This window comes from Dicentrarchus labrax, unplaced genomic scaffold, assembly GCF_905237075.1.
Source record: "Dicentrarchus labrax unplaced genomic scaffold, dlabrax2021, whole genome shotgun sequence".
NCBI lineage: Eukaryota > Metazoa > Chordata > Actinopteri > Moronidae > Dicentrarchus > Dicentrarchus labrax.
Window position 1 is genome coordinate 7,822,501 of NW_026136712.1, and position 27,293 is coordinate 7,849,793.

The following is a 27,293-nucleotide window of genomic DNA, read 5'->3' on the forward strand; positions in this document are numbered from 1 at the left end:
CAGTATGGCTTTTCATGTGGATGGAAGGTAAGCTGCATTTTGGTTTGTTTTATTTTCTGTTAATTGCAATCAAAAACAAATTATCCTGATTGCAGAATATTTATATAGATTATCAAATTATCAAAAGAATATCATGCTATCTTTTTTTACTTCTCTTTCATATATAATAAGTTTGAAATTATATTGAATATGGATGACCAATGCAGGTGAAATGTGTGTGTGTGTGTGTGTTTGTTTAGTCCTCCCATATGGGTGTGCTGGCGTTTCCTGACCAACTGTATACCGGATATGTCGGCGGGCTGCACGCTGACCATGCTATATGAAAATACCCTGAGACTGAACCACACCTTCACCTCCACCGGCGTCCACTGCTTGGACATCAGCGTCCGCAATGACATCAGCAAGCTGCAGTCCTCCTTCAGCATCTATGTCAAGAGAAGCAGTGCGTGGTCACACACACACACACACACACACACACACACACACACACACACACACACACACACACACACACACACACACACACCCACACACACATACCTGCAAGCCAACAGGCCACTTTCCATAACAAAGAGATGGAAGGAGCTTGGCAAGGTGTGACAAAAACACAGAAACTAGGCAGATAAAGAGTTAAAGGGCAGAGGATTGCTTACTGATATGCTTATGTATGCTTCATGGCATATTATTGTTGTATATTATTATTGTTTAGCAAATATGTCAAAAAGGTTTTTTTTTAAGTTACACACTCTAGCTTTAAGGGTCGAAATGTCAAAATGAGGATTGATGGGTTGATGTAAAAACGAAACAGGCCAAAATGTCAAACTGGAAATTTATTGGCCTGTCTGCTGCTCACAGCACTGCTGTAGGACAGCCTAAAGGCCTAGTTTCAGGGGGAGGGGGAAATGGACATCACCTGGAGAAGGGACATTCAAGTCACCTTATCTTTAGTGTCTTCTAAATAGGGTGCAAAATTTTGGTTTTCAGGTAGTGACCCCCCCTATCTTAGGCTGTTTTACGCTTATTTATGGTTTGATTTCATTGTGCAATGTGACCTTATAAAATCCCTCAAACACTCTCATGTGACATCATGCTGTGAATGACCCCTGAGAGGATTAAGAGGTTTAAAGACCTGAAACTCCCTTTCAACTCCTCATCTACATATGAAGCATGTGAAAAAGAACAAGCTGTCATTGCGCATGACATGGGAGAGGTCTACACACTGGAAGTTGTTCTCAGTGTGGACAACTGTATTAAGAATTTAACATGAATGCAATGCAATGCTTTTTTTTACAATTAGTAGCAGCCCATATGGAGTACCTAGAAAACCTTGAGGTATTTGACAACCTGGGAATCCCTTTTCGATTGGGCAGTCTGTTGGTGATGAGGATCATTTTATTTGTAAAATCTTGTCAAAACAATTTTGTTATTATCCAATGAACCCTTAATAAATTATTAGTTTTTGTATTTATATATATTATTATATATAATTATAAATGTGTTAACTCTTTGGCTGTCTAACTATTTTTTTTTATCAATTAACAACATGACCAATTGCAAGGCTCTCTTTGTCCTCCATATATTTCAGAGTGTAGCCTTCTGAATGCATCAAAATTTATAATAACCAGTGACTTTTCATGATGATCCATCTATTTCATTTAGTGCATGCATACAGCTTATTATTTTGTAACTTTCTAGTTTTCATCATATCAAAAATATTCTTGAAACTAAGAGAATCTGTCATGAGGTGTTTCAGATAAAACGTAGCATGCTGCACTTAGCTGCGTTAGTTCCACAGACAGAGAGGGAACAGTGGAAATGGAGGAATCCAAGCACAGAGTGATCCGACTGCTCAACACATGACTGCTATGTTCAATTGATTTCACAGTAAAAATGGCAAGGGTGGCTAATACGTTCATGGGCTTTCACCTCCCATGGACTGCTTCAGTACTAGTTACTGTCTCAACAGAGCTTCTACTGTGTGGCTTATAGGTGGAGCAGCTGCTGGATCAGAGAAAGTTTCTTTCTTTATGTTACCCAGATGTTAAATGACTTTAACATTACACTTTAATGGAATAGTGTGTAGGATTAAATGGTATCTATGCTCTCCTTCCAAGCATGTAGGAGAAACACTTTGCTGGCAGTGAAAAATACGAAAGGCCCTATCTGCTGTAGAGCCAGTGTTTAGTTTGTCCACTCAGGGCTACTGTAGAAAAATGGGGGTTCAATATGGTGGCCTTCGTAGAAGAGGACCCGACAAAAACAGCTAATTCTACACTGTAAAACCTGACAACACATCTTCATAAAATAAGTAAGTTAACATAAATGAATCCTCCAATTAATTTGTAATGATCACCCAAACTATAAAGATTTGATGTTTGTCCCATAGAAAATTAAATGGCTACCCTTTTTATAATCAATTCATAATAAATTGTTTTTATTGTATGTCAGCTGTTTTGACAGGTAATGTAATAATTTGAAAACTGAAGAAGAAGAAGAACTCAGAAGAAAACTGATTAAATTCAACTTGGTGATAACGTTTGTACAAAGAAAATGCATTTAAGTAACTTTATTCAGATCAATTCTGTTAACTAATTTTAAATACATTTGGAGAAATGATGCATATAAGTGTAACTTCAATGGAATCAGCACAATTAACTTAATTTACTCAAGTTACCTTAACAAATACTTGAGTTACTTCAACTCAAATCAAATGTGTTTCTGTGACTTTGATTTTAAAAGGATTACACTCACAAGTAACATGTTTCTTTTCTGCTAATTGCAGATAACACCCACATGTTCTTCATCCTGTCATGTGCTGCCGTTCTTGTAGCAACCTTCTCCTTCATCACAGTCATCGCCTGCCGGCCTCTTCATCACAACAAATCACAGGTACAGAACTGACTTGGTTGCAGCATCTCTTAATGACAACTTGTATCATACTGTATGTACACTAGGCCTACAACTTTCTTTTGCTAATGATACATATTATTTTACATTTCAATACAACTCTTCTGTTACTGATGTGAGTGAATATATGAAGTGGTGACTAAGAGTGGAATGAAGGACATGAAATAAATGTATTATGATAATATAGTATCAAACTGGGTTCAATGCATGTTATGTGGAAAAACAGAGAAAGAAAGTGATGGTAAAAGTTATGTTTAGTCGTGAATAATCACTGATGTATGTTTGAATTCATTAGCTCCGATGAATAGAATCAAAACCCTCATAAAGAGCATCAGTGGTTGAACTTGGATGTAGTTTATAACCACAAGGAGGCTGTCTGTGCCCAGAAAGAAATTATATCTGGGCAACAAATTGTGCACAGAAATGTCAACTTAAGTTGGAGTGGCTGTCATTCCTCGTAGTTTGTGGAACTGTTTAATCTGTTTAATCTAAAAGCAACTTTGAAACAAAGCTATGTCGCTGACATCTGTCTGGACGTGTGATTTTTGCAGATTGCTGCTTCCAGTAACGCTGTATTCCTGAAGAACCAAGACTCTGATTATCAGAGCTCGATTCTTTTCAACTTCTCCAAAGTGGAGAGGGGAGAGAAAGAGCCACTCCTCTTACAGTATGGGAGCCAATACTCCTCTTAACCATCTGCGTTCCAGCGCACTGTAGCTACATGTACATGTACACAATTATGGTGTTACAGAAGATACACAATTCTCATCTTGCATATTACCATGATGTAGATGGTTATATAGCTACATCTGTGAATGATCATAGCACAACACATAGCCTGATGTGACATTTTTAATACATCTATTTGCATAAGCAGTGCCTGTTTGTATTTAGGGTTAAGCTGCATTTAGTCATGTAAATGTTTGTAAGCTAGTAGGTGAAATGGGTTATGGTTAGGGTTTGTACTTTTGTAAGTAGGCTACGTAATGGTAATGAATTAATGAGTCACAGAGCTTAGGCTGACATTCAGATGAACTCATAATAAATTAATAGCACTAGTGCATGTCATGTTTAAACAATGAACTGTGCTGTGAACTGATTTATTTTCATATTGGTGTATAAATGTGTGCTTTGCTTTGCTTTGCTTTGCTTTGCAGAAAAAGAATAAAACCTAGTTTTCTTTTTTATAACCTTTTATTCCACTTTGCCTGTCAAGTGTAAACACAAAGTACAGCTGAGGCTGATGGGAATGCCATTTGTTTTGAGAATACTTGGTTCTAAACCAAAGTATTTGACAAATTAAAATGTTTACCTGATGATGGAGTTGATAAAAAGCTAAGGGATTCCCAAAGTTACTACGAGTTATCTTGAGACAAAATGTGTTGCATTATATGAGAAACTCAGTAAGAATCTTTATTTGGCACAAACTAAAAGGTGCTAATTATCAGCTAAGAAAGCCTCAGAGTGGTTGAATAAAAGTTAACCCAAAAACAAGGTTTTGTATACTATTATCTCACAAGAAACAAAATCCTTGAATCTTTTCCAACTGCGCTGCCGTCAGTCAGATTATTTTTAAGCCGTTTAGTACCTTGATGGTGTTTAATGACAGCTTGTCCTCTGTTAGAGATGTCACAACATTATTAATTGTGAGTCTCCTGATAAATGCCAGCTGTCAGAGACACTGCGGGGAGCTGCAGGTGTTATTAGTTACATCAGAGGATCGACCTTGAGCCAAAACAATGCTGTGCTTAAAGTCTGCTGCTGTCCACAGTGTTTAGGAGAATCATGCAAACCTGTGTTACATTCATTCATATCCGCTGAAGCTGTCTCATGAGAGAAATTTTGGGGTTGGGGTTCTGAATGAGCCCAAAAATAAATGCTACATATCCAATCACTAGTAGATATATAGCAGCACCATCTTAAATAACCCCTTATAGAAACAGTTATCCCAGCTCCCCCCAGTACAACTCAAAGATTGTAGGCATAAGCATTCAGTGACTTGTTTATTTCTAGCTTTAAACAATGAGCTATAAGATGTTAAAATTCCCAGTAGAGCTGGGAGAAACTGCAGAGTTGGTTGATAAAGGTTAATCGCTGAGCAATCCTTTTCACATTACGCACCCTCCCCTTCCAAGCACAAAGGAAAACCTACTGTGGCCACAAATGCACAAAAAAACCTGAATGCTCCTTGCTAGTGCCAGCATTTTGTTTGTCCCTTCTGGGCTACTGTAGAAACATGGTGGTTCAACATGGCGGACTCTATCGAAGGTGACTGGGCATCACTGTTGGTTTTTTGTGTTTGTGTGCTGTTTCAGGTTAAAGGTAATTTGAGTCTTTGCATCATCATCCCTCTTCTTTGTGGACCAAAGTGGTAAACCGATATTGCCACTCCTAGAACCACCCATTTACCACTTTTTCAAAAAGAAAAGAAAAGAAAAGAAAAGAAAAGAAAAGAAAAGAAAAGAAAAGAAAAGAAAAGAAAGAAAATTAAGCTGACTGGTGTAAATACTGATTGTATTGTATGTTTTTGCGTATGTACGCTGTTTTATATTCAAGGTAATTTGCTTGCAAGAATGAGTCTTCATTACACCTCTTCTTTGTGTTTCCTGTATCATTTTGATCCTTTTTTTGATCATCAACCATTTACCAACCAACCTTGTTTTTATCCATTTATATCTACCTTGCAAAATCAGACATAAAACACAGGCTAATAAAGTATGAACAGATTGAGACTGGCCTTCAACATCTTCTTTTCCATTTCCATGACCATTATTGATTGAATTCTGCTCTGAATAGCCAGAGGGAGACTTTTATGTTATTGCTTTTTCTTCTTTCAGCCCAGATAAAAGGCCATAACATACAGAGCATCCTGTGTCACTGGAAAATGACATGTTGTGAAGAAAGGAACAAAGAAGTGCCTTACACGGACATGAACATTCAAGCGGCATAAATTCTGTGCACAGACAAGGCTGCATGAAAAACAGCCTGTGTGGATTACACAAATTAATCAGACAACTTCACTGAAGATCATAGTGTGAAGGCTGCATCAACAAAACCCAATTCCCATCCAGAAACCCATACAGTATGGTTTTTGAAATATTGGCCAAGTGTCACCATGTCTTTATCTTATATTATTTCAAATACAAAAGAGTACAGTCATATAGAAACCTTCTTTGCACTTTTTATTTAATTGATTATTTAGTTTTGCTTAGGTTTAATAGCTTGTCTGCATTTGAAAAGCTCGTAAACTTTAGGATTTCATCGATCTAGATTGTACTGAAGCTTATACTTATGGACTTTAAAAAAACATGTAATTTTAGTCCTATCTGAGATATTTGTCAGAGCAGTGTGTGGTCAGGAGGAGCAGGGTGTCTGTGACGCCACCCATGACCTTTCAGCCTCTCTCATCTGTTAAGCGTTGCTAATGCCACTCAGGACACCTGTTGTTGTCTTGACCCAAGCCATCTGAGTCTAAAGATCCTGCTCAGGCTGTGTAATTAACTGCTCATGTCACTCCTGTGTCACCTTACCAGCTTGACAGACACCGCTAAAGAAACAAGGTGTTTTTAAACCGTTGTCCATCTTCCATATCCTGCAAGACTGCAAGACTGCAAGACTCACTGACTTATCTCACACAACCCTGATACACTTTTGGATGTAATTGCTGACAGATAAAACACAAACATTTGGAAATTAATTTTGCAGCAGTAATTATTATTTATTTTCCACATTTTCATTTATTGGCAAAGAAAACAATTTCCAACACTTAGAAAACATTTAATGGCACTTGAGTCTCCATATGAAGGCCACAAGACGATATGGAAAATGACTGTTTAGGTGCTAAAAACAGAGATTACATAAAAAAAATCCCAAAACTCTCTGCACAGACACTAAATAATGGAAAAGTAAACTACACATATGAATGTTACAAATCACAAGTAAAAATATTTCACAACATTGATGCTATGAATATATTTTTCAACATGATTCACCATTTAGACAGGTTTTTGTTAAGATGGAAAAGGCAAGGAAAAAAAGCACTGTGATAAGCTCACTAGTATCACTGGTATCAGTTACGCATGCCAAGAATAAAGCTTTTACCGACAAGGTGAAGTTTTTGCTAATTCATACGTAAGTAGTATTTCCACAAGAGAAACAAAGTCTGTTGCACACATGCTCCAACTACCAGCCAGTAGGCACATGATAGATAAAGTGCCAAATTGTACTTCTCCTGTTGTACTCCCCTTAAAAATGAGTGAACATGTCAGGATCAGACGTTTGATTGATGTTGGCTCTAAGCCCATTCCTTAGTTAAGGAATAGACACAACATTAGCCAGACCTTTAATCTTTTTTCTACTGCCCGCTCCTACACAGCACGCAACACCAACTCACATGTCAATGGCAAACTGTCAGCTAGTCTGTCGGTCAGTGTATTTGTAGTAGTAGCGGTACATGCGTGCGTCTGTGCCGGACTAGACTGGATTTTCATTACTTCAAAGCTTGTGAGTGTGGAGGGAGGGGTGTGTGGGCGGCTGTGGGGGAGTATATTATGTCTTAGCACCGATACCTGAGGGGACCTTTTACCATGGAGGTGGATGTATTGAAGCATTGAAGTACCTTAATCATGGTAAAGAAAGAACACATAGCTCTCTGATTGCCACCAGTCGATGATGGCGTTCAGCCTCCACATAATAACTTGAACTTTGGTGTGGTCCCACATTCAGTGCTACAGATCTATTTGTCAAAAAGTTTTGTGTCATGTCAGTGCACCCATTTCATTTCTCACCTGCGTGTCAAATCTCAAATATCTCTCTGTGCAAAGCAGATAAAATAAAGTTGTTACACATCAATGTATAACATTAAGTCTATAAACTGCCTTACAGAAAAAGCAGACAATAAAAAAATGCTGAAAGGATGGAAACACCGGCTAATCTAAAGAGGTGAGACAGATGAGTTTTAAGCATTGGGCAGTCGCTCCTGACACACCTCCAAGGGCCGCTTGAATGCTCCCCTGCCAAACACTTCAACGTTGCTTGCTAGCCAGGAGATCACATTCCCGGGGATATAAGAACTGCAGTTAGCCATAGCCTGGACCTCGGCTGGCTTCAGAATGCGGTCCCAAATGTTCACTTGACTCAGCTCGCCCACGAATGCCTGTCCGGCATCAAAGCGCCCGCCCACCACGTCCTGTAAGGGCCATAAACATTGGGATGTAAATTTAAACAGCATCAACAACAACAACAATATTTGAGTAATTGTCTAGGAAGCAGTCTGTGGGACTAGTCATTAAACTTTCAGGTTTAATGTGTTTTATTCCCTGTTCTATTCAATGCTGTAAATGTTGATGGCACCACATTTGTGTATAAGATGCCACTGGTTGGATTTTGATTAAGTTTGTGGAATTAAAACGTATTTCACTATTTTCTAAATTCTGTTTAAGAAGACTAAAGTTCAATTAACCGAATGTCAGTATCGAATTCTACAGTACACACACTATCAATGCATACCAGCAATGCAATACATACATCTCAGTATGTAGGATGCAGTATGCAGTGTGTATTATGTACAGTTGGACTTTCAAGTGACCCTTATAACGTCATCCGATCATCATCTCCCTATTTCACCTATTTACTGTGCTAACACAGCCAAGCTGGCAGCTCTGTAAGGCTGTACTTACAGGTACAGTGGGTGAGCTAAATGCTAACATCATCATGCTACTATGCGCACAAGGACATGCTGGTGTCTAATATGTTAACCATGTTCACCATCTTAGCTTAGCATATTAGCATGCTAACTTTTGGTAAGTAGAGTCTGACGGGAATGTCATTGGTTTTTGGGTATTTGGTCATAACCCAACATGTGGGACAAATTACAATTACAACCTTATGTTGGACCTACAGAAAAAGTCAGGGGGGTCAGCAAAGGGTCTGGACCAAATTTCATGGCAATCCATCCAATAGTGATAGAGATATCTAACAACCTCATTGTGGCACTGAAAAAAAGTTAGTTTTGGTCAACTTTGAATTCATACCATGACCTCATGGAGTGGCAAAAGCTGGATGTTCCAACCATTTATCCATGACTTTTATCTAATTATTTGAAATATTTATCCCTTACTTTCAGATGACAATTTAATCTCCTCTGCTTGTTGCTAACTAGTTTTCACACACTCTTAATTGCGGTAACACCTACATTTATTGTTGTAACTGATTCATAAGTGGATGTATTTTTTTTTTTATCAAATCATTAAATTGATCTACTCTACAATCTCTCCACATACTCCCTGCCATCAGCAGCAGTACCCCCATGGGGTAGTACCCCTGGTTGGGATTAACTGCTCTGGGGAACACGGATGGGAATACAACATTTCCAATTGATGTAAAAAAAACCCAAACATTAAATTGAATTTGAATTTTCTGTATGTTGCTTTCACACTGTTGTCAGTTATGTAACTAGATGCCAAACAGTCTTCAAGTACTGTTGATTTAATTTCACACAGAACTTAACAGACTGATGCATCTCATTCCTCCTCAGACATTTTTAATAATGCACCGATTGGTCCAGAGGGAGACCTCAGCATCTGTGGGCAGTGACAGGTTCACTGCTGTCTTGTTAATTGTTTTGTCATGATAACCTGCCACCATCTTATTACTGCTGCTTCAGGCCTGGTTGATTTTCCTGTTTCTATCCGCAGTTTGCAAAGATGCTCCATAAATAACGCTGTTTATTAGTAGAACTACTTGACATTGCACTTGAAGTGTTTGGCTTGTGATAATGCGAACATGCTGCACTACACAGTTGATGGTACATTGTTAGTTTTCTTCACTGTCTAAAAAAAAATCTCACTTTATATAGAAGAAAAGTAATTGAAGATGTCATTTCAGGTAAGTGGCTGCTTTCTTTGAACATGACAAAAGAGCTAGAATGATGACTAACGCTATAGACACAGGCAAATGTCAAACACAAAGGAGTCTGATCATTCATTTTGTCCAAGATTTTGGGGTCCTGCTGCACCTCCTTACCTGCTCCTGCCCCAGGATTATGACACCCCCAGGTTTGATGGGGTGCCACGCTGCCAGGTTGTCACCAGTCCCCAGTTTCGCACCATCTTGGTAAGCGTCCCACTGGCCGTCCCGTGTTGTCCAGGAGATGCAGATGTGGTGCCACCTTCCATCGCGTACCTCCAAAGGCAACTGGGCAACCTGTGGTTAAAATACAGTGCGCTCAGCTGTGGTTTGCCTTTACAAAAGCACATGTCTAGTATGGTTGTTGAATCAAAAGAGAGATTTTAGTTGACTGACATGAGGGTAGGGAACATTTTGGTACTTTCATTTTATAATTTTATCATAAAACCATAAAGGTTTAGCAGATTTAGGACACCAGAATCTACTTACCTTGTCATTGATGAGCAGCTCTATTGGGTTGTTGCCCCATTCAATTAGCACAATCTCATTCGCTTGCCCTGGTACACCATAAGAGAAGGGTGTCCCTATGCCGGGAGTGGCGCTGGACTTGATCCACATGCAGAGTGTGAAGGCATACATCTCTGGCAGGCTCTTGGTGATGCGGCCGTACAGGTAGTTGGTCCGCTGGGGGAGGGACAGCTTGAACTGCTCTGGGGACTTGAAGTCTCCTCCTCCTGTAATGAGAAAGGGAGAGAGAGAGAGAGAGGAGAGGAGAGAAAGGGACAGGGAAGTGAGAGGTGTCCCATAAACTTGTTAAATGTTGCTGGGGGATGAAAGCAGGGAAACAGCATCACATCCATTTATGTTTTATATGAAGTCATGACTTAAAAGAGGCTCAACAAAGGTCCTTTTTGTGTAAAAAGTGTGCACGTCTGTCACCATCTCTGATTCATCAGACCCTCTCAACTCTTTTATACCCCTGAGTGCCTTCCTCTGCCTCCTCTCCATTAGTATAGTAGATGTTCACTAGGTTGCTTTATGTGCCCTCATATGTGTTTTCCCTCTGTGCGGCACCAGGTATCATTTTCCTCAGTGTACTGTGTGCTGGGTGTCCCCCAACCCTTCAAAACAATATTTCATTTTGACTTCATCTGTACATTTATGATGATGCACATGCAGCGTTGCAGTACCTTTCTCCAGTTCACTGATCCTCTCCACCAGGGCGTTGAGCGTGCTCTCCGTCTTCAGCCGGTAGGCAGCTGTAGCGTTGGACAGCATGCTCTTCTCCTCCTCCAGATTGCTGACTTTCTTCAGGAGCTGTTTCTCCAGCTCCCCGAGGCGACGCTGCAGCAGGTCGCGGAGCTCACTGGGGAACGAGGCGCCTGAGACGTTGGCCCGCATCTGGTGTTGCTAAGGAAGAATGGACAGGACACCATGAGCAGGAAGTGCACAGAGATAATCAGGGACAATGAGCCCCCTGAGAGCTGCTAATATTGCCCTTCATCATTCTTCTTCTGAGTGACAGGCCTGCAAATATAGTTTCAGGGGTGGAAAACATTTTTGGAAGTTGACATCTACTGTGTGAGGTTTTGGTCAGTTTTCTCATCCGGTTCTTTGATGATTTTAGTTTCATAAGTATGTGACATTAGCTGTGGCAATAAACAGACTCCAGCAGGCGCCTTCTCATCTGTGGCTAGAAATAATGACACTTTGCAACTGCTCATTTTAAGACTGTGAGGAAGATATTGCTTTTTAAAGCACTAGTCAGCAGACACGCCCAAGAAGTTGTTACACAATCGGCCCTGTCTAATGGGAAGTTTAAGGCCAATTAGACACAATTAATCTCTTTCCTAGAGATTCCTCTGTTTGATCTCCATGATACAGTACTGTAGTGATTCTCAGCGATGCCATTCTACTGCTGAGCAGTGAGTCAACAATGTGTCGTAACGTTAATCCCATAAATCTGTACCGAGAATCAAACTGTGCTTTTACGCATGGCTTTGGCACAGGACGTATGGTTTTGCGCAATTAATGCCGACTTACCTCCAGGTTTTCCAACCGGTCCTTGAGCCCCTGCATTGTTTTTCCAAGGCTGTCGATGCTGTCATTTGGATCTCTGGGAACATCTCCCATTGTATTTTGCTTTTCTTTGCCCCAGGAACCCCCCTTGTCGTACTTTCTATCGTCGGTGGCTGAGGCGCAGAGGGAAAGCTTGGTGGTTAGCTCATTAATGGTGCCTTGCTGTTTGGAAATGTTTTCCTTCTGCTGTAAAATTGTCTCTCGAAGTTGCATGACAGTGTTTCTGAGCTCCTCTTCCTGGCTCCCGGCGTTTAGCTCGGGTAACAGTGTCACAGGGCAACTGGCATCGCCGCTGAGGGGTATAGCCCGGCAGATGAACCGCTTTCCATCGTCCGCCTGGCCGCTCGCTAGTTGACTGCAGCCCAGCGCACAAAAACACAACAATCCGTAGAAGAGTGAAAACATAGCGCCGGCGTTCACCATTAAGGAAGGTCCAGGGGGAAAGTGATAACCCAAACACTAAACCCTTAACACTCTCTAACGTAATCTACTCTCAACTTCAGTGCGTAAAAGTGTACTCCAAAACGAGTCTACCCCAAAAAACATCACATATAACTACTTCTACAAAGTAGCAACATGCCTAAGCAGCAAAATCAAGTAAATTCTGAGCGGAAAATCCGATCAAGGGAGACTCGGTCACTGTAAGCCCGGTTAATGTGGCTTGTGTTACCGGGACTATTCCTGGCACCAACAGAGCAGCATAGTATGGTGCTGATCGGACAGCTCATCTTAGCAAAGAGGATTATCAAAAAAAGGTGTCTGCAGACGCTCCCGGATTGGTTGTAGTAGGCTGACGTCACAGACCAGCTGGGTCAAACATGTGTTTATTTATTTATTTGGAAAGTTAATTAAGCAATGAAGACTGTGAGTTCGTTGATTAAACGATGATTAAACAGCGATTAAGCTGATAAGAGGGTGCCACAAGGATTGGTGCGATCATTTTTCTCACTGACTAGTCTGGTGCGCGCTCTCATTCGTGCCAGCAAATATCAGGCTTATGCTTAAATTACCACCAAGTAAGAAAAAATTAAATGTGGCCTCTTGTATGCTGAGCAATGTGGTGGAAGCAGATATGTTTGCAGCTGCAGTTAGCTGTACTACTAGGTCTTTGGTGGTTGTGCTTGAATGGATACATCCATTATACTTTCATAATAATAATAATTATTATTATAACTTAAAGAGACAGGATTCTTTAAAAAAAACATTTTAAACTAATCTATAACCTATTACGCTAAATTTTAAAGTTATTATATTTGGTTTTGTTTAAGTTAGTCCCTTTTTGTTACCTGTAGAACACCAAGTGAAAAGTATGATTTGTCCTGTTATGTCACAGGATGTTTGAAGAAAAAGAAAAAAAACTCTAAATGGCAGATTTGTAAGCAAATAATTCATTTTGTTTGAAATCTGAGGAATATACGCTGACCTTTGACATTTATTCAACATTATACATAACAAGCACTTACAATTTGGTTTCAATATCAGGCATCAATATAGATTCAACACCTGCGCCTGACAACATTTCACAGTTCAGACGTCTAGGTGTTGTGTACAGTAATTAGATCATAAACTAACAACAAAAACAGAAGACAATCATTCCATAAGACCAGTCAAGTAACATTTACTCTAGTAAAGAACAGTAAGAACAGATAGGCAAGTAATATATAACCATTTACAATACATTTTAAAGAGATCCACCCAGATACATTTAAGGCCAGTATTACCAGTTTCCCCAGGCTTTTAAAACATGATAAATCATTCTAAATGTAGGTGACTTTCTCCAATAAAGCAAACAGTGAGGAAACAGGATGTGGTGGTAAACAATTAGCAACAGCCTGCCTGGCCGTGAAAGGTCAGTACAGCCTGGTGTGCAGACTGGAAGACATACCACTGTGCTTTGAACATGGCGTCCAACCATGCTCCAAATCACAGTCAGTCAGTGGCGTTGTTATGACAGTAGAGGAAGTTTAGTTTTATTTACTGATGACACATTGTTCAATTTTTGTGTTTCAAAACAGCGAGGAACTCAGCGGTAGGAATTCTCATTTGCTCTAAATTAATGATCAAATGAAGTCACTTCAAGAAAAACACAGTGATAATAATAAGTGATAAATGCAAAGTTGTTTCTTTATCAAAAGGCTTCCAAGCTTAAAAGCAGTTTCAGACTAACATCAGCACACTGTTATCAATGACTCATATCAATCAAAAATTTCCAAAATCCATCAGGTTCTCCTCACCTACTGTGGCTTTGTTTTTCAGCCAATCAGTGTCCTATGTTGAAATGTGTTAATTATCAGTAGTGGAAGTAGTATTCAGAGCCTGTATAAACATTATCAGATAGTAATGATGCATTGAAAAATTTGATAATTTGATAATTTCAAATCTTTGGGCCCTGAACAATGTTTTGAAACCACCAGAGAATTTTAAAAGGAAAGATCTCTTTAGTGGAACTCTTAACAACTCAGACATCTAAAACATGCCAAGAAATGATGGAACCATTATGTAAAACCTTAACTTGGAAGTAAGTAATCACTGTGGCTGGCAAATACATCTCTAATGGAATAAAAAGTATAACGTTTTCCTCTTAAATGTGGTAGGATGTAGCATGAAATGGAAATATTAAGTACAAGTATCCTAAGTCAAAAGTGTACTTAGGTAATGCTAAGAAAAGGGCTTGTCCCTAATCCCCATGTAACACAACTATCCACACTCTAAATGGGGACTCACAGCAGAGATTTTGGATGATGTAGGTAGAAAGAAAGAAAGAAAGAAAGAAAGAAACGAAAAGAAAGTGACAGGAGCAGGATCTGGCAGAAGTGAGTGACCATCAACACCTTCAAAGGTGCAAAGCTTGTGCAAACCAATTACCATCATTGCTGACTGACTCCGCCTCCTTCGGTTAAACACGAATATTTTACTCTGTCAGCACATTTTCTGGTTATAGAGAGACAAAAGGTCTCCAGCCAGTTTCCACGTAGACTCCAGCTGCTTAGGAAAATAAAAAAAACATTCGGGACAACCCTCATGAAACTAATATTTCCAATAACAACCATATTCACAAAGCCAAAGGACTGCCTGGCTCTGAGTCTTTTACACACATTTTATCTGCCCGGTCCACAGAGACTCTCATTTTGCAGATGGGTAAAAAGAGTGAATGTGCATCAGAGCTTTAGATGCATGAATAGATTTTCAGGGTATTGTTGATGATCCAGGCTCAGTCTCAAGGAGAGTGCACTTCTTTCTATATGAGAAATAATGCCGGGGTGATTCAGCTTCATCATAAGGGCATCAGCAGCTGCAGCAGTGCACTGTGAAAACACAAATTTAATGGACAGATGAGTGGTTTTGGAAAGCTGGAGAACCAGTGTGTCATCCACTCTCCCCTCTCAGGATAAAGCCCCCGTCAGGAAAGAAAAAAAACCCACTAATGAAACGAACAGGACAGTGCAATAAGCCTGAGACAAACATCTTTTAGCAGATCATTATTACTTAGGGAATGGAGCCAGAGAGAGAATGAGAATGCCACATTGTATGTCAAATTACCTTTTAGATTATATACGACATTCACTGAAAGGAATATCTCATTCTACAGTCTTTTGCCAGTGGGTTCACTCTATGGAAGGAGGAGGCTGTGAAGGAGAGAAATATGAATTAAAACCCATTAGCAAAGCAAGTGGGCAGAAGACAGGTTTGATAGATCAGGCAGGATAAATAATGAGCATCTTTCAACCAGATTTCATTATTTCCAAAGCTATTAAAACAAGCATTATGAAAGGAAATCTCAAGCTTTGCTGCCATACACATACGACATAATATGGTGACAATGAAACTTGGGAGCAATCTTTAAAATGAGCATGGAAGGATATACTATTGATTCTAGATAATGATTTGCCTATGTGACTGGGCGACTTAATGCAAGAAAGAAGAAGAGTCTAGGGGATGAATGAAAGCCATAAGCCAATAAAAACCATCATTTTTTGGCACCCATTCTCTCAAAAATCTCTTAACACTAATGAAAGAACAAATTACAAATACAAAACAATAAAACGCAGTCAAATATTAAATCATATTTGACCAGCCTTATCCCTACAAAATGATTTACTCCCTATACTCCAGACTCCTGACTCACCTGTAGGCCTACTAATGTGTCATTCTCTAGCACTGCCCCAGTCTAATGTCTGAAAGTCTGAAAATAATAAGCTCAAAAGATAAAGATCGGAGACCCATTTCCTGTGTTTCAACCCTCTAAAAAAAACACAGATTCATACCAGACATCAGATAAGAAAATGATGTCAAGTGCCATGTTTGCAACACTTCATGCCAACTTCATTACATTGTTTTATCATTCATAAAGGGTTGGCATTATGTTTGTTTTACTTTTCAGACCTACTGTCTCCTTCAGTGGGTTGCCATCTTGTGGTAAAACCAATCCACGCTAATTACACTGTATGAAGAAATGAATTAAAACAATGAATACATTAACTGAAACCTATTCCAGTGTTTTTCAATATCATGGCCGATCCATTATAATTCTTCAAACATCAGTTATTATCCATTAATATTAATTAATAATTAATATTATAGCTTAGGTTGCCATGTTGTGAAATATCCCTCTGACTGGTGGTATTCCTCCTCCAGCATTACACTTGCTGTTGCTCTGACCTTCTGTAAAAGGACTGCAGAGCATCTTGATCCAATTACTTTACAAACAAACATCATTTGTAAACATTTGCAGTTACTTACAAATTACAAAAACTGTTGACTTATTTGTGCATTTATTATTTTATCAACAGCCCCTGCAGAATTGATCATAAAAAAGAGACAACAGCAAAGGTGATTTTTCACAACCTGGCAACCCAAAACGTTCTATCAATTTATAGCTGATCTATAAACCATTAGTAAATGTTTTATTAACTCTTAATAAAGGCATTAGTTAGAACTTATAGGCGACCCGTAAACTTAACCAAAATGATAATAGAACTGAAAGCAAAGCCTATACAAGTACATATGCATGGCAAAGTTAGCAAGGCCAAGTTCCACCAGCAAATCCATGTTAGTTTAGTTTATAATATAAGAAACAATAAATGTATAGTTAGCACAATAATGCAATATATGTTGAAATGCTTTACACATCGTATTGCACTTAGACACAGCACTTGTTTCCCAAAGGGTACTACCTATCGATGTACTATACTACCTCCAACCAGCATGCGCAGATACCCGCAAATTGACTTCCTCCTGACAATCCTGGGAGCCTGAAGACCATCGAAAACGATGGTCTTATATCCACTGGTCTTCACTGTGTATTGTTCCGCTGGTACTACAATCAAAGGTTATGACCAATAAAACATTCTTTATCGAATTGAACATCGATTGTATTACATCTCTGCATATATTTATGTCACACAAACATTATGACACTGTATTTATACATTCATAGGAAGAATATTACCTGTAATACGCGGAGGGATATCACACGTCTTTACTGCTCTCAAGCCCGGAGCAGCAGCGCGAGCGCGGCGCGGCGGATACAGAGCGACGGTTTCCTGTCTCGAGCTGGGTAAGCGCAAATGGTTCGCTTTTTTTAAAATGGGGAGAAATAGTAGGGCAGCATATTGTATATGAGTAGCTTTTGAACAGGTTCTTGTTTGAGAAAAGGTGCTTTCTCTTTGTGGCTTGTGTTTATTTTCTCTTAAACAGAGTTTAACGCCAGGGGATGCGCGAGCGCTTTCTTTCTTTGGGAAAGCTAGCTTGTTAGCTAACGGTTGCTAACGTGTTCTGGAAAATTAATAGTATATGTGCCTTTTGTAGATTTGTTGCGCGCATGAATACGCGTACAAGGCCTCTTAATAATAGAACGGTTCCGAATTTGACCCCAAAAACCCTGTTTTTAATTCACAAATACTGTCGAAGTGTACAAAAATTGTGCTAGCTGATGCTTCTAATGATGTCATCACCGTGCGCCTTTCAAGAGGCATGTTTGTATGTGTTACCGGTTTGTTTGTCAAATGTTGTAATTTCTCCCTACCGACGCTCGTTGTCATACATGTTCAACAACTATAACCTATATAATATCTAATTTCCTCATTTAAACTGATGACAGCGGATCTCTTTTTTCCCTCTCGTTTCTGCAGAGTAGATGAGAGCACACTGAGCTCTGTGCAGACTGCGGTCTGCCCCCTTTCCCCACAGCAGCCCTGTCTATCCCAGGTGCCACAATGGCCTTTGTCCCTGCGCCCAGTCCCACTGTAGTCGACCAGACTACACTTATGAAGAAGTACCTGCAGTTTGTGGCAGCACTCACAGACACCAACACACGTAAGTTTGTATCCCTCAAAGTGGGATGAGTAATCTAGGCAGAAGTTATGCAGTTTCAGAAATGATCTGCATTTAATTTTATAGCATTAAAGCAGATTTACTTAAATGATTTGTTATTGGTAGTCAGTAAATGGTTTAGAGTCAGAGGTTTTTCATTTCATCATGTTATTTTAGCTTCCCATCTGCAGACTTTTGGGCTGGTGTCCTCTGGAGCTGCAGTTAATTAGATGCATTATGGATTGGTGTAGATGCAACTCACTTAGTGTTAGCAAAATAAAGAGTGGTTTAGATTGGGCACTTGTGCTTAGCATGGGCAATGTGATGAGAGCGATATGCTTTAGTCCAGTCAAAGGTACGTGTGTCTGGGAGAGTGCTTGTCATTGTATGTGTGTTTAAGTGTGAGTGTGTTTCTTGATGTACCTTTTGATCAATCTGGACGCTGAAAGTAAAACTGATAAGATCTGAGAGTCCCTGCTGAGCACATGGAGATGGCCATGAAAAGTTGAGCTGTATCATTAGCAATTTTGATTAATGGCAACGTTCTGTCCTTCAACTTCCAGCTGATGAAACTAAGCTGAAGATGATGCAGGAGGTCAGCGAGAACTTTGAGGTAGGTTTGATGAATGCTCTCAGCGGGTGATTCATTTTCTTTGTCTCTTCTGGTTATAATAGATTTTAAGAAGTTTTATAGATACCCCAAAAGTGCAATTGTCTAAGGATTTCTTGAGTTTTAACTGAGCCTGGGAAAAATGTGGTATGTTTTGGATGCTGTGAAAAAAGCCTGCAGCAAGAAAGAAAAAACGTTATAAAAAAGAACTGAAACATGACTGCAGGATATGCCGAATTTGTGCATGACTGAAAATGTCTCGGGATTGTCAATTTCAGAATGTTACATCTTCGCCTCAGTACTCCACCTTCTTGGAACACATCATCCCCCGCTTCCTCACGTTTCTTCAGGATGGAGAGGTGCAGTTCCTTCAAGAAAAACCTACGCAGGTGTGTGGCTAAAAACAAGGGTTTGGGCTTCTTTCTATATTCATCAACTGTACAAACAGAAATCCAGTGACTGGTCCAACATTCATAAACCAGCTGACCTGCTTGCTATCCACCCACTTTGTCTTTGAATTGGTGTTATTGAAAGTGATTTCGGTAATTCAGTCATTGAACTTCATCCCACATCCACTGAAATGAGTGAAAATTACTATATCATATCAAATGGTGTAATTGTACGTGAAGCTGGATTCTGAGCTGCAAAATGTGGTCAATTCTTTCAGCAATTGAGGAAGCTGGTGCTGGAAATCATCCACCGCATCCCAACAAATGAACACCTTCGTCCACACACAAAGAACATCCTGTCTGTGATGTTCCGCTTCCTAGAGGTATGAGTCCTAATCTCTTAGAAACAGAACATTTTATTGTTTTTGTTATTTTGCATCCTTGAGTTACTCTAAAACTCTATTGTGAGTAATGAGCTGCTATTAGTTGATTTGGTTTTTTTCTAGAAGATTCTAAAGCTTAGTAATAATAATATTAACCACCTCCCAAATGCTGCAATTTTTTTCCTGCAGTGGTATTAGTTTTGGATTAACATTAACACCAATTTAAGAAATTTGGTTGGGTTCATTGCTGTGGCATAGATATATTGGATGGTAAACAGTAATTGTTGAAGTTTGGAATTCACAACTCATTGTGGGTAGTGGGCAAATATATAGTAAATTAAAAAAAATTGTTGCAGTTATTCCATATATACATGCGCTATTGTGTGTGTCATTTCACATTGATGTTTTCTTGCTTTTTTCACAGATTGAAAGTGAGGAAAATGTGCTGATATGCCTTCGCATCATTATAGAGCTGCACAAACAGTTCCGGCCTCCAATCTCTCAGGAGGTGAGAAGCTCAGCCTTATTGCCTCGAAATAAATTTTAAGCTGTAAAAGAATGTGAAAATATTGATAGGTCTGTCCTCGCTGTGAGAAATTCTTAGTTGACTAATTGTGGATTGGATTGAAAAATGTATTTCCATGTATTTTTGTACCTGTACTGATGAATGCAGACTTTTTATCAAAGACCACATTTGTTAATATTACTGTGATGCCAGAGATGTGATTATCATTAAATAGTCATAACTAATGACAAATACCTAATCCCCTATAGTAACATTGTTAACATTGTTTGTTGGCCACTACACAGGTAATACTTATGAGGACAGGCTTTTTTTCTCCTTGGCTCAAACAGGCGAAACTGAATTAAGATATTGAAGAAAAAACTCCTCTTGTTATTTATGAAAAAGAAAGGGAACATATTCTTGAAGTTTTGGATCAACATTTTCATTTTCATACTCCTCTCTTCTCAGATTCATCACTTTCTGGACTTTGTGAAGCAGATTTACAAAGACCTTCCGAAAGTTGTTGTAAGTACACCCTGAGCAGCAGGTGGCTTTGTTTTCAGTGAACAAGTATTTGGTTCTTTCCTGAGTTTTTGATGATGATAGCATGGAGTAACTTGCTATATCTCATCTCTGCCTTTCTTCCCGTGTCTGTGTTTCCTCTAACCATTGTCTCTCTCTGCTCCGACTAGGCCAGGTACTTTGAGAACCCACAGGTGATAGCAGAGAACACAGTTCCCTCCCCAGAAATGGTCGGGATGATCACATCGGTGTTGGTTAAGACTGCACCTGAGAGGGAAGACAGCGAAACACGAACAGTAAGCTAACCAACAGTTTGTAGGAGTTTATATCTTCACTGTGTAATCTCTATACAGCATACTTTTACAGTACTGTCTTTAACCACTGGATGGTAGTAGTCCACTGTGTTGGCACACGATCAGGAGAGACCACAAAACTGCTCTCTTACTTACCCTCAAATAGAAAATAAATAAAATGTTCCATACACTGTTTTAGGCATACATTTTTCAAAATTAAAAGTTGTACAACACGTGCGCTTTTGTCAGTGAAACATGATGCTGCATTTAATTTGTCTCACTGATGAACTTTATTGATTGACAGTTTCTTGACTAGTATTTTCCTTAAAGGTTCAAGTGTGTAACATGTAGGAGGATCTATTGGCACGTATGGAATATAATATTTTAAGTGAAGGTTTTCATTAGTGTATAATTACCTCATCATAGGAATAGTTATGTTTTTGCTACCTTAGAAGGAGCCTTTTATATCTACACACTATGACTGTCTATGGATTGCACCAACTATCATATTTCTAGCTCAGAAGGGACACATCAAAAAAAGGCACTCCATATATTCATGTTTTGTGGCCACCATAGTTTCTCCTTCGCGGTTGCCAGGGTAAGGTAATTCGAGGGAGTTGCAATCTGCAACTATACGGCTAGATGCCACTAAATCCTACACACTGGTCCTTTTTAAAATTAATTTTGTCCTTTATTTTGCTAAGAATATATAACTACCAAAAAAACTTACAAGTGTCATATTTTGTAATGGTAAATGTACAATAATTGCCAAGGATTCAATCCAGCAACCACTTCTCTAAACATGACTTTGTCTGCCTTTTGTTTACTGAGGAAGTGGTCCATCAGAATCATTTTATTTGATATGGTTTTAGCTATAGATGGGTGTGGCAAGTGTCGGACATTTAAATCATCCAGTCATTCCATTCATCCTCATTATGTTTCTCATTTTGTTTCTGCCTCTAGCACACCATCATCCCACGAGGATCCTTGTCTCTTAAAGTGCTTGCAGAGCTGCCTATCATAGTGGTGCTGATGTATCAGGTCAGTGACATTCTCCTGAACTTCTTTAAACATATCCCACACAGTAACCTTTGGTTAATTAATAATTCCTTCAACAGGTAAAATGAATAAGTGAAATTAGCTATTACAAAATGTGTTATCTGCGTTTTGTCTAAAAAATTAGATTCAAATGCAAAGGAAAAACATAAAAATGACAGTCAATTACGATGTTTAGGGTAAAATATGCTTCCTTATAAAGGGATTTAAGCTGCCATTTATTTCAAATATTTTTACACTGCTAATTGAATTAACTTGTGCATTTCTAGATAATTGGAGTTATGGAAGTTTCAGCATATTTTACCTTAAAAATACATAAAGCATGGAGTTTTGGAATGAATCACTTCAGTTGCAATGCGTGTGTATTAAAATGTGGTTAGTTTCTCATTAACTGAGATTGTATCCTTGTTCTGTGCCCTCAGCTATATAAGCTGAACATTCACAATGTGGTGTCAGAGTTTGTACCCCTCATCATGAACACCATCATGCTCCAGGTGTCTCCGCAGGCCAGGTAAGATGCATCTTCATATGTGTGTGTCCTTGGAAGTTCATGTATGTGGGCTGTGGAAGTGTGCCTTAGATAAGAGTTTGAATGTGCTTTTAACACATTTTGTTTTCACTTTATAGCTTTCGAACAGAGTTTGGGCACGTTCAAGAGAACTGATTTTTTTTCTTCCCCTTTTCCTCTCTTGCACTAAGTTTGTTGATGGTCTTGCTCGGCACTTTGCCTGCCAAAGCTGGAGTTAAAATCCATTTGGGGAAGTTAAAATTGTAGAAATTGGCTTAGCGGGAGGTGAAACCTCTCAGGGTAGGAAGAGGGTTGTGTTAAGCATTCCAAACAGGACGGAAATGGAGTAGAGTTAATTTAGAAAAAAATACCTCAGCAGTCTCTGGCAGATATAGACAAAGTTTGTTCCTGATGTGCAGTAACAGCTGTGACGCAAGGAAACGAGTCACCCATGTAGAAATTAGTCCCACATGTAGACTCACAATTTCAACCTCCATAATTGCCACCTACTGTAGGCATTCAACATCATTATGTTATCATCATGTTTTTGATGGGATTTAATGGATTTTGTATATAAACACTCTTTCCTTTGCAGGCAACACAAGCTTTACAACAAGGAGTTGTATGCAGACTTCATTGCTGCGCAGATCAAGACTCTGTCATTTCTAGCCTACATCATCCGAATTTACCAGGTACACCTGTTTGATGGCTGCATGTTACATCAGATTCCACTGTCAGTGACTCATTAAACCTATTTGTCATTCTGCCTTAAAGGAAAGTAGTTGTCATATATAGTTGAAGCCCTGTCACTTGCATCATGGTATGGTTTTTCCTTGACAATATTTGGCAATTTGTAATATATATATACTTCAATTTTTTTTGTTTTTAAAATTAATCTTTTTCTCAACCTTGGCTTGACATTAACTACTAGAACAAATCCCTAGAATATAAAGATGTTGCTGTATTAAATCAAGCAAACATGTTTTTAAGGATTGTTTCCTGGATATAATTTCTTCTTGTAGGTGTCAGGTGATTGGCAGGAGGCAGACATAACACAATGTGCTCACTGATATGAAGACACAGAAACTAGGAAAGATAAAACAGACACTGAAAAATTAAATTAAGCCTTACTATTTACTTTACTTCTGCACACTGAACAAGAATGAATGACACAAATAGCGTCTTCTGAAGCTATCTCCTGCTATACTGACTATGTGCAGACATTATCAGGAACAGTGTAAGACAATAAAAACTCAGAAAATTGGCACATGCATCAAAGACTACTGATAATACCATAAAAAGAACTTCTATCCCACCTAGAAGAATTCTATTAGTAGGGGATTTAGTTTACAATTTCTGCCGTTACAGACACCTTGCTCGTCCAAATTAAATTAAGATATATTAAATTAAAAAATATCAAATACTGGCTCAAACATTTGGCTTGTTTTGGTATTTACTATAAGTCTATATTAAATATTTTTGTGGAACACAGCTTGTCTCTGTACATGTATTTTAGAAATGAATTGTGCTTTTAATCGTATGTTGAATGTGTGTGTCTGTCTGTCACATCAGGACCTGGTAGGAAAATACTCTCAGCAGATGGTAAAGGGCATGCTGCAGCTGCTGTCCAACTGCCCCTCTGAGACTGCTCACCTCCGCAAGGAACTGCTCATCGCAGCCAAGCATATCCTCACAACTGACCTACGTAGCCGTATGTGTACACACACACACACACACACACACACACACACACACACACACACACACACACACACACACACACAGAGAGAAATGCATATAAAATAATGTGAAAAAAGGAGTGACAAGGTGACATTTTTATACTGGATCATATTTTTTTTTCCTCCTCATCAAAAGTTGAAAAAACTTTAAGGCTCATTGTAGTTAAATGTATTCTTGTGGTTAAAACATAAGATAGATACTCATACAAGTCATACTAAATTTTTCACATTTCACACCTCTGAAATAAAATTTTTATTAGCCGTCAAACTATGGCTATAGAACCTTATTTTGATTTGGTGACTGAGCGGTAAAAAAGTGCGACTGAATGAAATAGAATAAAAGCTCAGCCACCCATCAGTGAAATCTTGAGTCACCAATGCACATTTTGGATGATTTTCTGCATTATACTGTGAGTTACTTCTGCTTCTGTAGCTCAAACCATTTCCAACGATTCGTCTCATTTGACATTGTGGAGTTGCAGAAAACTGAGGAAAATATCTAACCACAATTAAGTGTTTGAGTGACAGTTATTCTCTTGCTGCCAACACAGGGACACAGTTAAATTTATATTTGATAAAACAAACATTTCTATTTTATGTACGTTTATTCTCTTGTCTAGTAAAAACAAAAAATGTTTAACACCATTCATGTGTATCTTTTGTCATCTTCTTTTTTGGAGCACACTTAAAATCTTTGGATCATGTCACAAAAATGTATCCATTTGTTTTTTTTAGAGTTTATACCTTGTATGGACAAACTTTTTGATGAAGCCATCCTCATCGGTTCTGGTTACACCGCCCGTGAGACTCTTAGGTGAGTATTGTGTGCGTTCACCATCATTTGATTTCCTTGGTGTCAGAACTCTCTCTCTCTGGGTTGATTGCTCAGCCAGGTGCATGTTAAGTCTCCTAGCATATTAATCAGGCACTTCTTAGTGTTGCTGAAATTCACAGGGAAGCTGACTCCCAGCACTGCAGCACAGATCGTGCTGTCAAGTTGTCATGTACAAACGCATCTCTAGAGGGCATGCTGCCCGCACACCCTCCCTTAGGTCGATCTTAAAACATTGTTGACCCTCTTCACGTGCCAAACTAGCTCACCTCATCAACAAAATTGCTGTCATTTCACATTAGTACTGCATAGGCAACAAGGCAGTTGGCTGAGACCTGGCAGGACTATCAGTGTCACTCATTAGCTCAGCTTCTCTCTCTCTCTCTCTCTCTCTCTCTCTCTCTCTCTCTCTCTCTCTCTCTCTCTCTCTCTCTCTCTCTCTCTCCCCCCCTCTCCCTCACTGTTCCTGTTGTATCTCAAACCTACTTTCCATACCTGTCAAGCTTTTCATGAGGTCTGTCTTCCTGATTAGTACTTTTTCAGCCTTTTAGAAAATCATTTCACTGGAGCATGGCTCTTTCAGTTATCACTACTATAAGTCATGAAATGTGATGATAATTCTGCTGCAGATGTCATAGTTACATGTTTCTCTTTCTTTCCAGACCCTTGGCCTACAGCACGTTAGCAGACCTGGTGCACCATGTTCGTCAGAACTTGCCTCTGACAGATTTATCCTTAGCTGTACAGCTGTTTGCCAAGAACATTGATGACGAGTCGCTTCCCAGCAACATCCAGACCATGTCCTGCAAGCTGCTGCTCAACCTGGTAGACTGCATCCGCTCAAAGTCCGAGCAGGAGAACGGCAATGGACGGGACATCCTGATGAGGATGCTGGAGGTGGGCAGCACAGAGCTTGGATCAATAGAACAGACACTGAAATCACACATTGATGAAGAAATATTGAATTAATTTTTCCCTCTTTTTCCTATCAATCAGGTGTTTGTGCTGAAATTTCATACCATCGCACGCTACCAGCTTGTCTCCATCTTTAAGAAGTGCAAGCCCCAGTCAGAGATGGGTGTGGTCGACCCAGGAGCGTTGCCTGGAGTACCAGCCACACCCACTCCATCCACCACCCCTGCTATTCCACCTCCTGCTCCTCCCACGCCTGTTGCCACGGCGCCTCCACCTCCTGCAACGCCCTTTGACCGACCTGGTGAGAAGGAAGACAAGCAGACTTTTCAGGTGTCGGACTGCAGAAGCTTAGTCAAGACTCTGGTGTGTGGAGTTAAGACGATTACTTGGGGCATCACCTCTTGCAAGGCCCCTGGAGGTGAGAGGACACATATTCATGCTCAACAACCATGATGGCATCTATCAATGATTGTTGGATGAAATTACGAATATGTCTAACTGTGTTTTTAAAAACCTTTTCCAGAGGCTCAATTTATTCCTAATAAACAGCTTCAGCCAAAGGAGACACAAATCTACATTAAGCTGGTAAAATACGCCATGCAGGCCTTGGACATCTACCAGGTACAGCCACACATATTGACTATATCATCATTGAAATTAAGTTTGTAGAGATGCAAAAATCCCTAACAAATAAGAGTATGTCAACATGACACATATAATGATTTAAATCCAGCGGGAGCCCAGTACAACATCATGTTTCTCCTGACCAGGTACAGGTTGCCAATAACCAGCAGACATACATCAGGGTGGCCAACTGTCAGACTGTACGCATGAAGGAGGAGAAAGAGGTTCTGGAGCACTTCGCCGGGGTCTTCACCATGATGAACCCTCTCACGTTCAAGGAGATCTTTCAGACAACTGTGCCGTACATGGTGGAGAGAATCTCCAAGAACTATGCATTGCAGGTACATGCCATCTCACATATAAACAAGACATGTAATATTAGTTGTGTGTTTTTCTGAACGTGATGACTTTGGTCTTAATTCGTCACTTGTACTAAAATTCCACTTTTGTTTTCTGTCTTTTTTCCAGATTGTGGCAAATTCTTTCCTGGCCAATCTGTCAACATCTGCTCTATTTGCCACCATCCTAGTGGAGTATCTTCTTGAGAGACTACCTGAAATGGGATCCAATGTTGAACTCTCAAACCTTTACCTCAAGCTCTTCAAACTAGTCTTTGGCTCAGTCTCACTTTTTGCTGCTGAGAATGAGCAAATGCTCAAGGTAAGTGGATGCTTTTTGTGTGAGGGTAGATTTTTCTTTATCTTTTTCACTCT

At 39.4% G+C, this 27,293-nt stretch overlaps 3 protein-coding genes and 1 long non-coding RNA gene across 7 annotated transcripts in view; 2 read left to right on the top strand and 2 right to left on the bottom strand.

The window, feature by feature from the left end:
• The window catches only part of tmem130 (transmembrane protein 130), a 6,855-nt gene extending 1,216 nt beyond the window's left edge, over positions 1 to 5,639 (top strand). For both annotated transcript variants that reach the window (XM_051418516.1, XM_051418515.1), the window contains 4 exons: positions 1 to 27; positions 240 to 442; positions 2,783 to 2,889; positions 3,459 to 5,639. The exon at positions 1 to 27 is cut by the window's left edge and continues 58 nt beyond it. In XM_051418516.1, the coding sequence (XP_051274476.1) occupies positions 1 to 27; positions 240 to 442; positions 2,783 to 2,889; positions 3,459 to 3,599 (478 nt within the window). In that variant the 3' untranslated portion in view covers positions 3,600 to 5,639. The remainder of the gene's footprint in view (positions 28 to 239; positions 443 to 2,782; positions 2,890 to 3,458) is intronic.
• A 961-nt stretch (positions 5,640 to 6,600) lies between these two features.
• Positions 6,601 to 12,607, bottom strand: LOC127373773 (neuronal pentraxin-2-like). The gene is made up of 5 exons (XM_051418521.1): positions 11,857 to 12,607; positions 11,004 to 11,223; positions 10,303 to 10,547; positions 9,931 to 10,110; positions 6,601 to 8,095 (listed from the first exon to the last, which is right to left on the bottom strand). Exons 1-5 carry the CDS (start codon positions 12,313 to 12,315, stop codon positions 7,865 to 7,867), a joined length of 1,335 nt encoding a protein of 444 aa, XP_051274481.1. The 5' UTR covers positions 12,316 to 12,607; the 3' UTR covers positions 6,601 to 7,864.
• A 699-nt stretch (positions 12,608 to 13,306) lies between these two features.
• On the bottom strand, positions 13,307 to 17,436 carry LOC127373213 (uncharacterized). Its single transcript, XR_007886892.1, has 4 exons — positions 17,342 to 17,436; positions 17,087 to 17,209; positions 15,433 to 15,518; positions 13,307 to 15,197 (listed from the first exon to the last, which is right to left on the bottom strand). It is a non-coding gene; the product is annotated as an uncharacterized LOC127373213 (long non-coding RNA).
• trrap (transformation/transcription domain-associated protein) overlaps positions 17,400 to 27,293 on the top strand; it is a 79,545-nt gene continuing 69,651 nt past the window's right edge. Inside the window, exons 1-18 of one of the 3 annotated variants that reach the window (XM_051417460.1) lie at positions 17,400 to 17,449; positions 18,024 to 18,207; positions 18,768 to 18,817; positions 19,093 to 19,203; positions 19,482 to 19,586; positions 20,011 to 20,094; positions 20,560 to 20,616; positions 20,784 to 20,909; positions 21,870 to 21,947; positions 22,385 to 22,473; positions 23,066 to 23,162; positions 24,043 to 24,181; positions 24,945 to 25,023; positions 25,704 to 25,938; positions 26,038 to 26,374; positions 26,480 to 26,577; positions 26,727 to 26,921; positions 27,049 to 27,240. In XM_051417460.1, coding sequence (XP_051273420.1) covers positions 18,108 to 18,207; positions 18,768 to 18,817; positions 19,093 to 19,203; positions 19,482 to 19,586; positions 20,011 to 20,094; positions 20,560 to 20,616; positions 20,784 to 20,909; positions 21,870 to 21,947; positions 22,385 to 22,473; positions 23,066 to 23,162; positions 24,043 to 24,181; positions 24,945 to 25,023; positions 25,704 to 25,938; positions 26,038 to 26,374; positions 26,480 to 26,577; positions 26,727 to 26,921; positions 27,049 to 27,240 — 2,172 coding nt within the window. In that variant the 5' untranslated portion in view covers positions 17,400 to 17,449; positions 18,024 to 18,107. Of the gene's footprint in view, positions 17,450 to 18,023; positions 18,208 to 18,767; positions 18,818 to 19,092; positions 19,204 to 19,481; positions 19,587 to 20,010; positions 20,095 to 20,559; positions 20,617 to 20,783; positions 20,910 to 21,869; positions 21,948 to 22,384; positions 22,474 to 23,065; positions 23,163 to 24,042; positions 24,182 to 24,944; positions 25,024 to 25,703; positions 25,939 to 26,037; positions 26,375 to 26,479; positions 26,578 to 26,726; positions 26,922 to 27,048; positions 27,241 to 27,293 lie in introns of those variants that run through there. The other 2 variants (XM_051417461.1, XM_051417462.1) reach the window with 2 other exon arrangements.

Bases quoted from the DNA above. Each gene is read 5' to 3' on its own strand.
- LOC127373773 (XM_051418521.1), bottom strand. From the start codon at position 12,315: ATGGTGAACGCCGGCGCTATGTTTTCACTCTTCTACGGATTGTTGTGT. The intron at 10,111-10,302 runs GTAAGTAGATTC...TTTTAACCACAG, and splicing joins AGCTGCTCATCAATGACAAG to GTTGCCCAGTTGCCTTTGGA. The intron at 8,096-9,930 runs GTAAGGAGGTGC...TGGCCCTTACAG, and splicing joins TAATCCTGGGGCAGGAGCAG to GACGTGGTGGGCGGGCGCTT.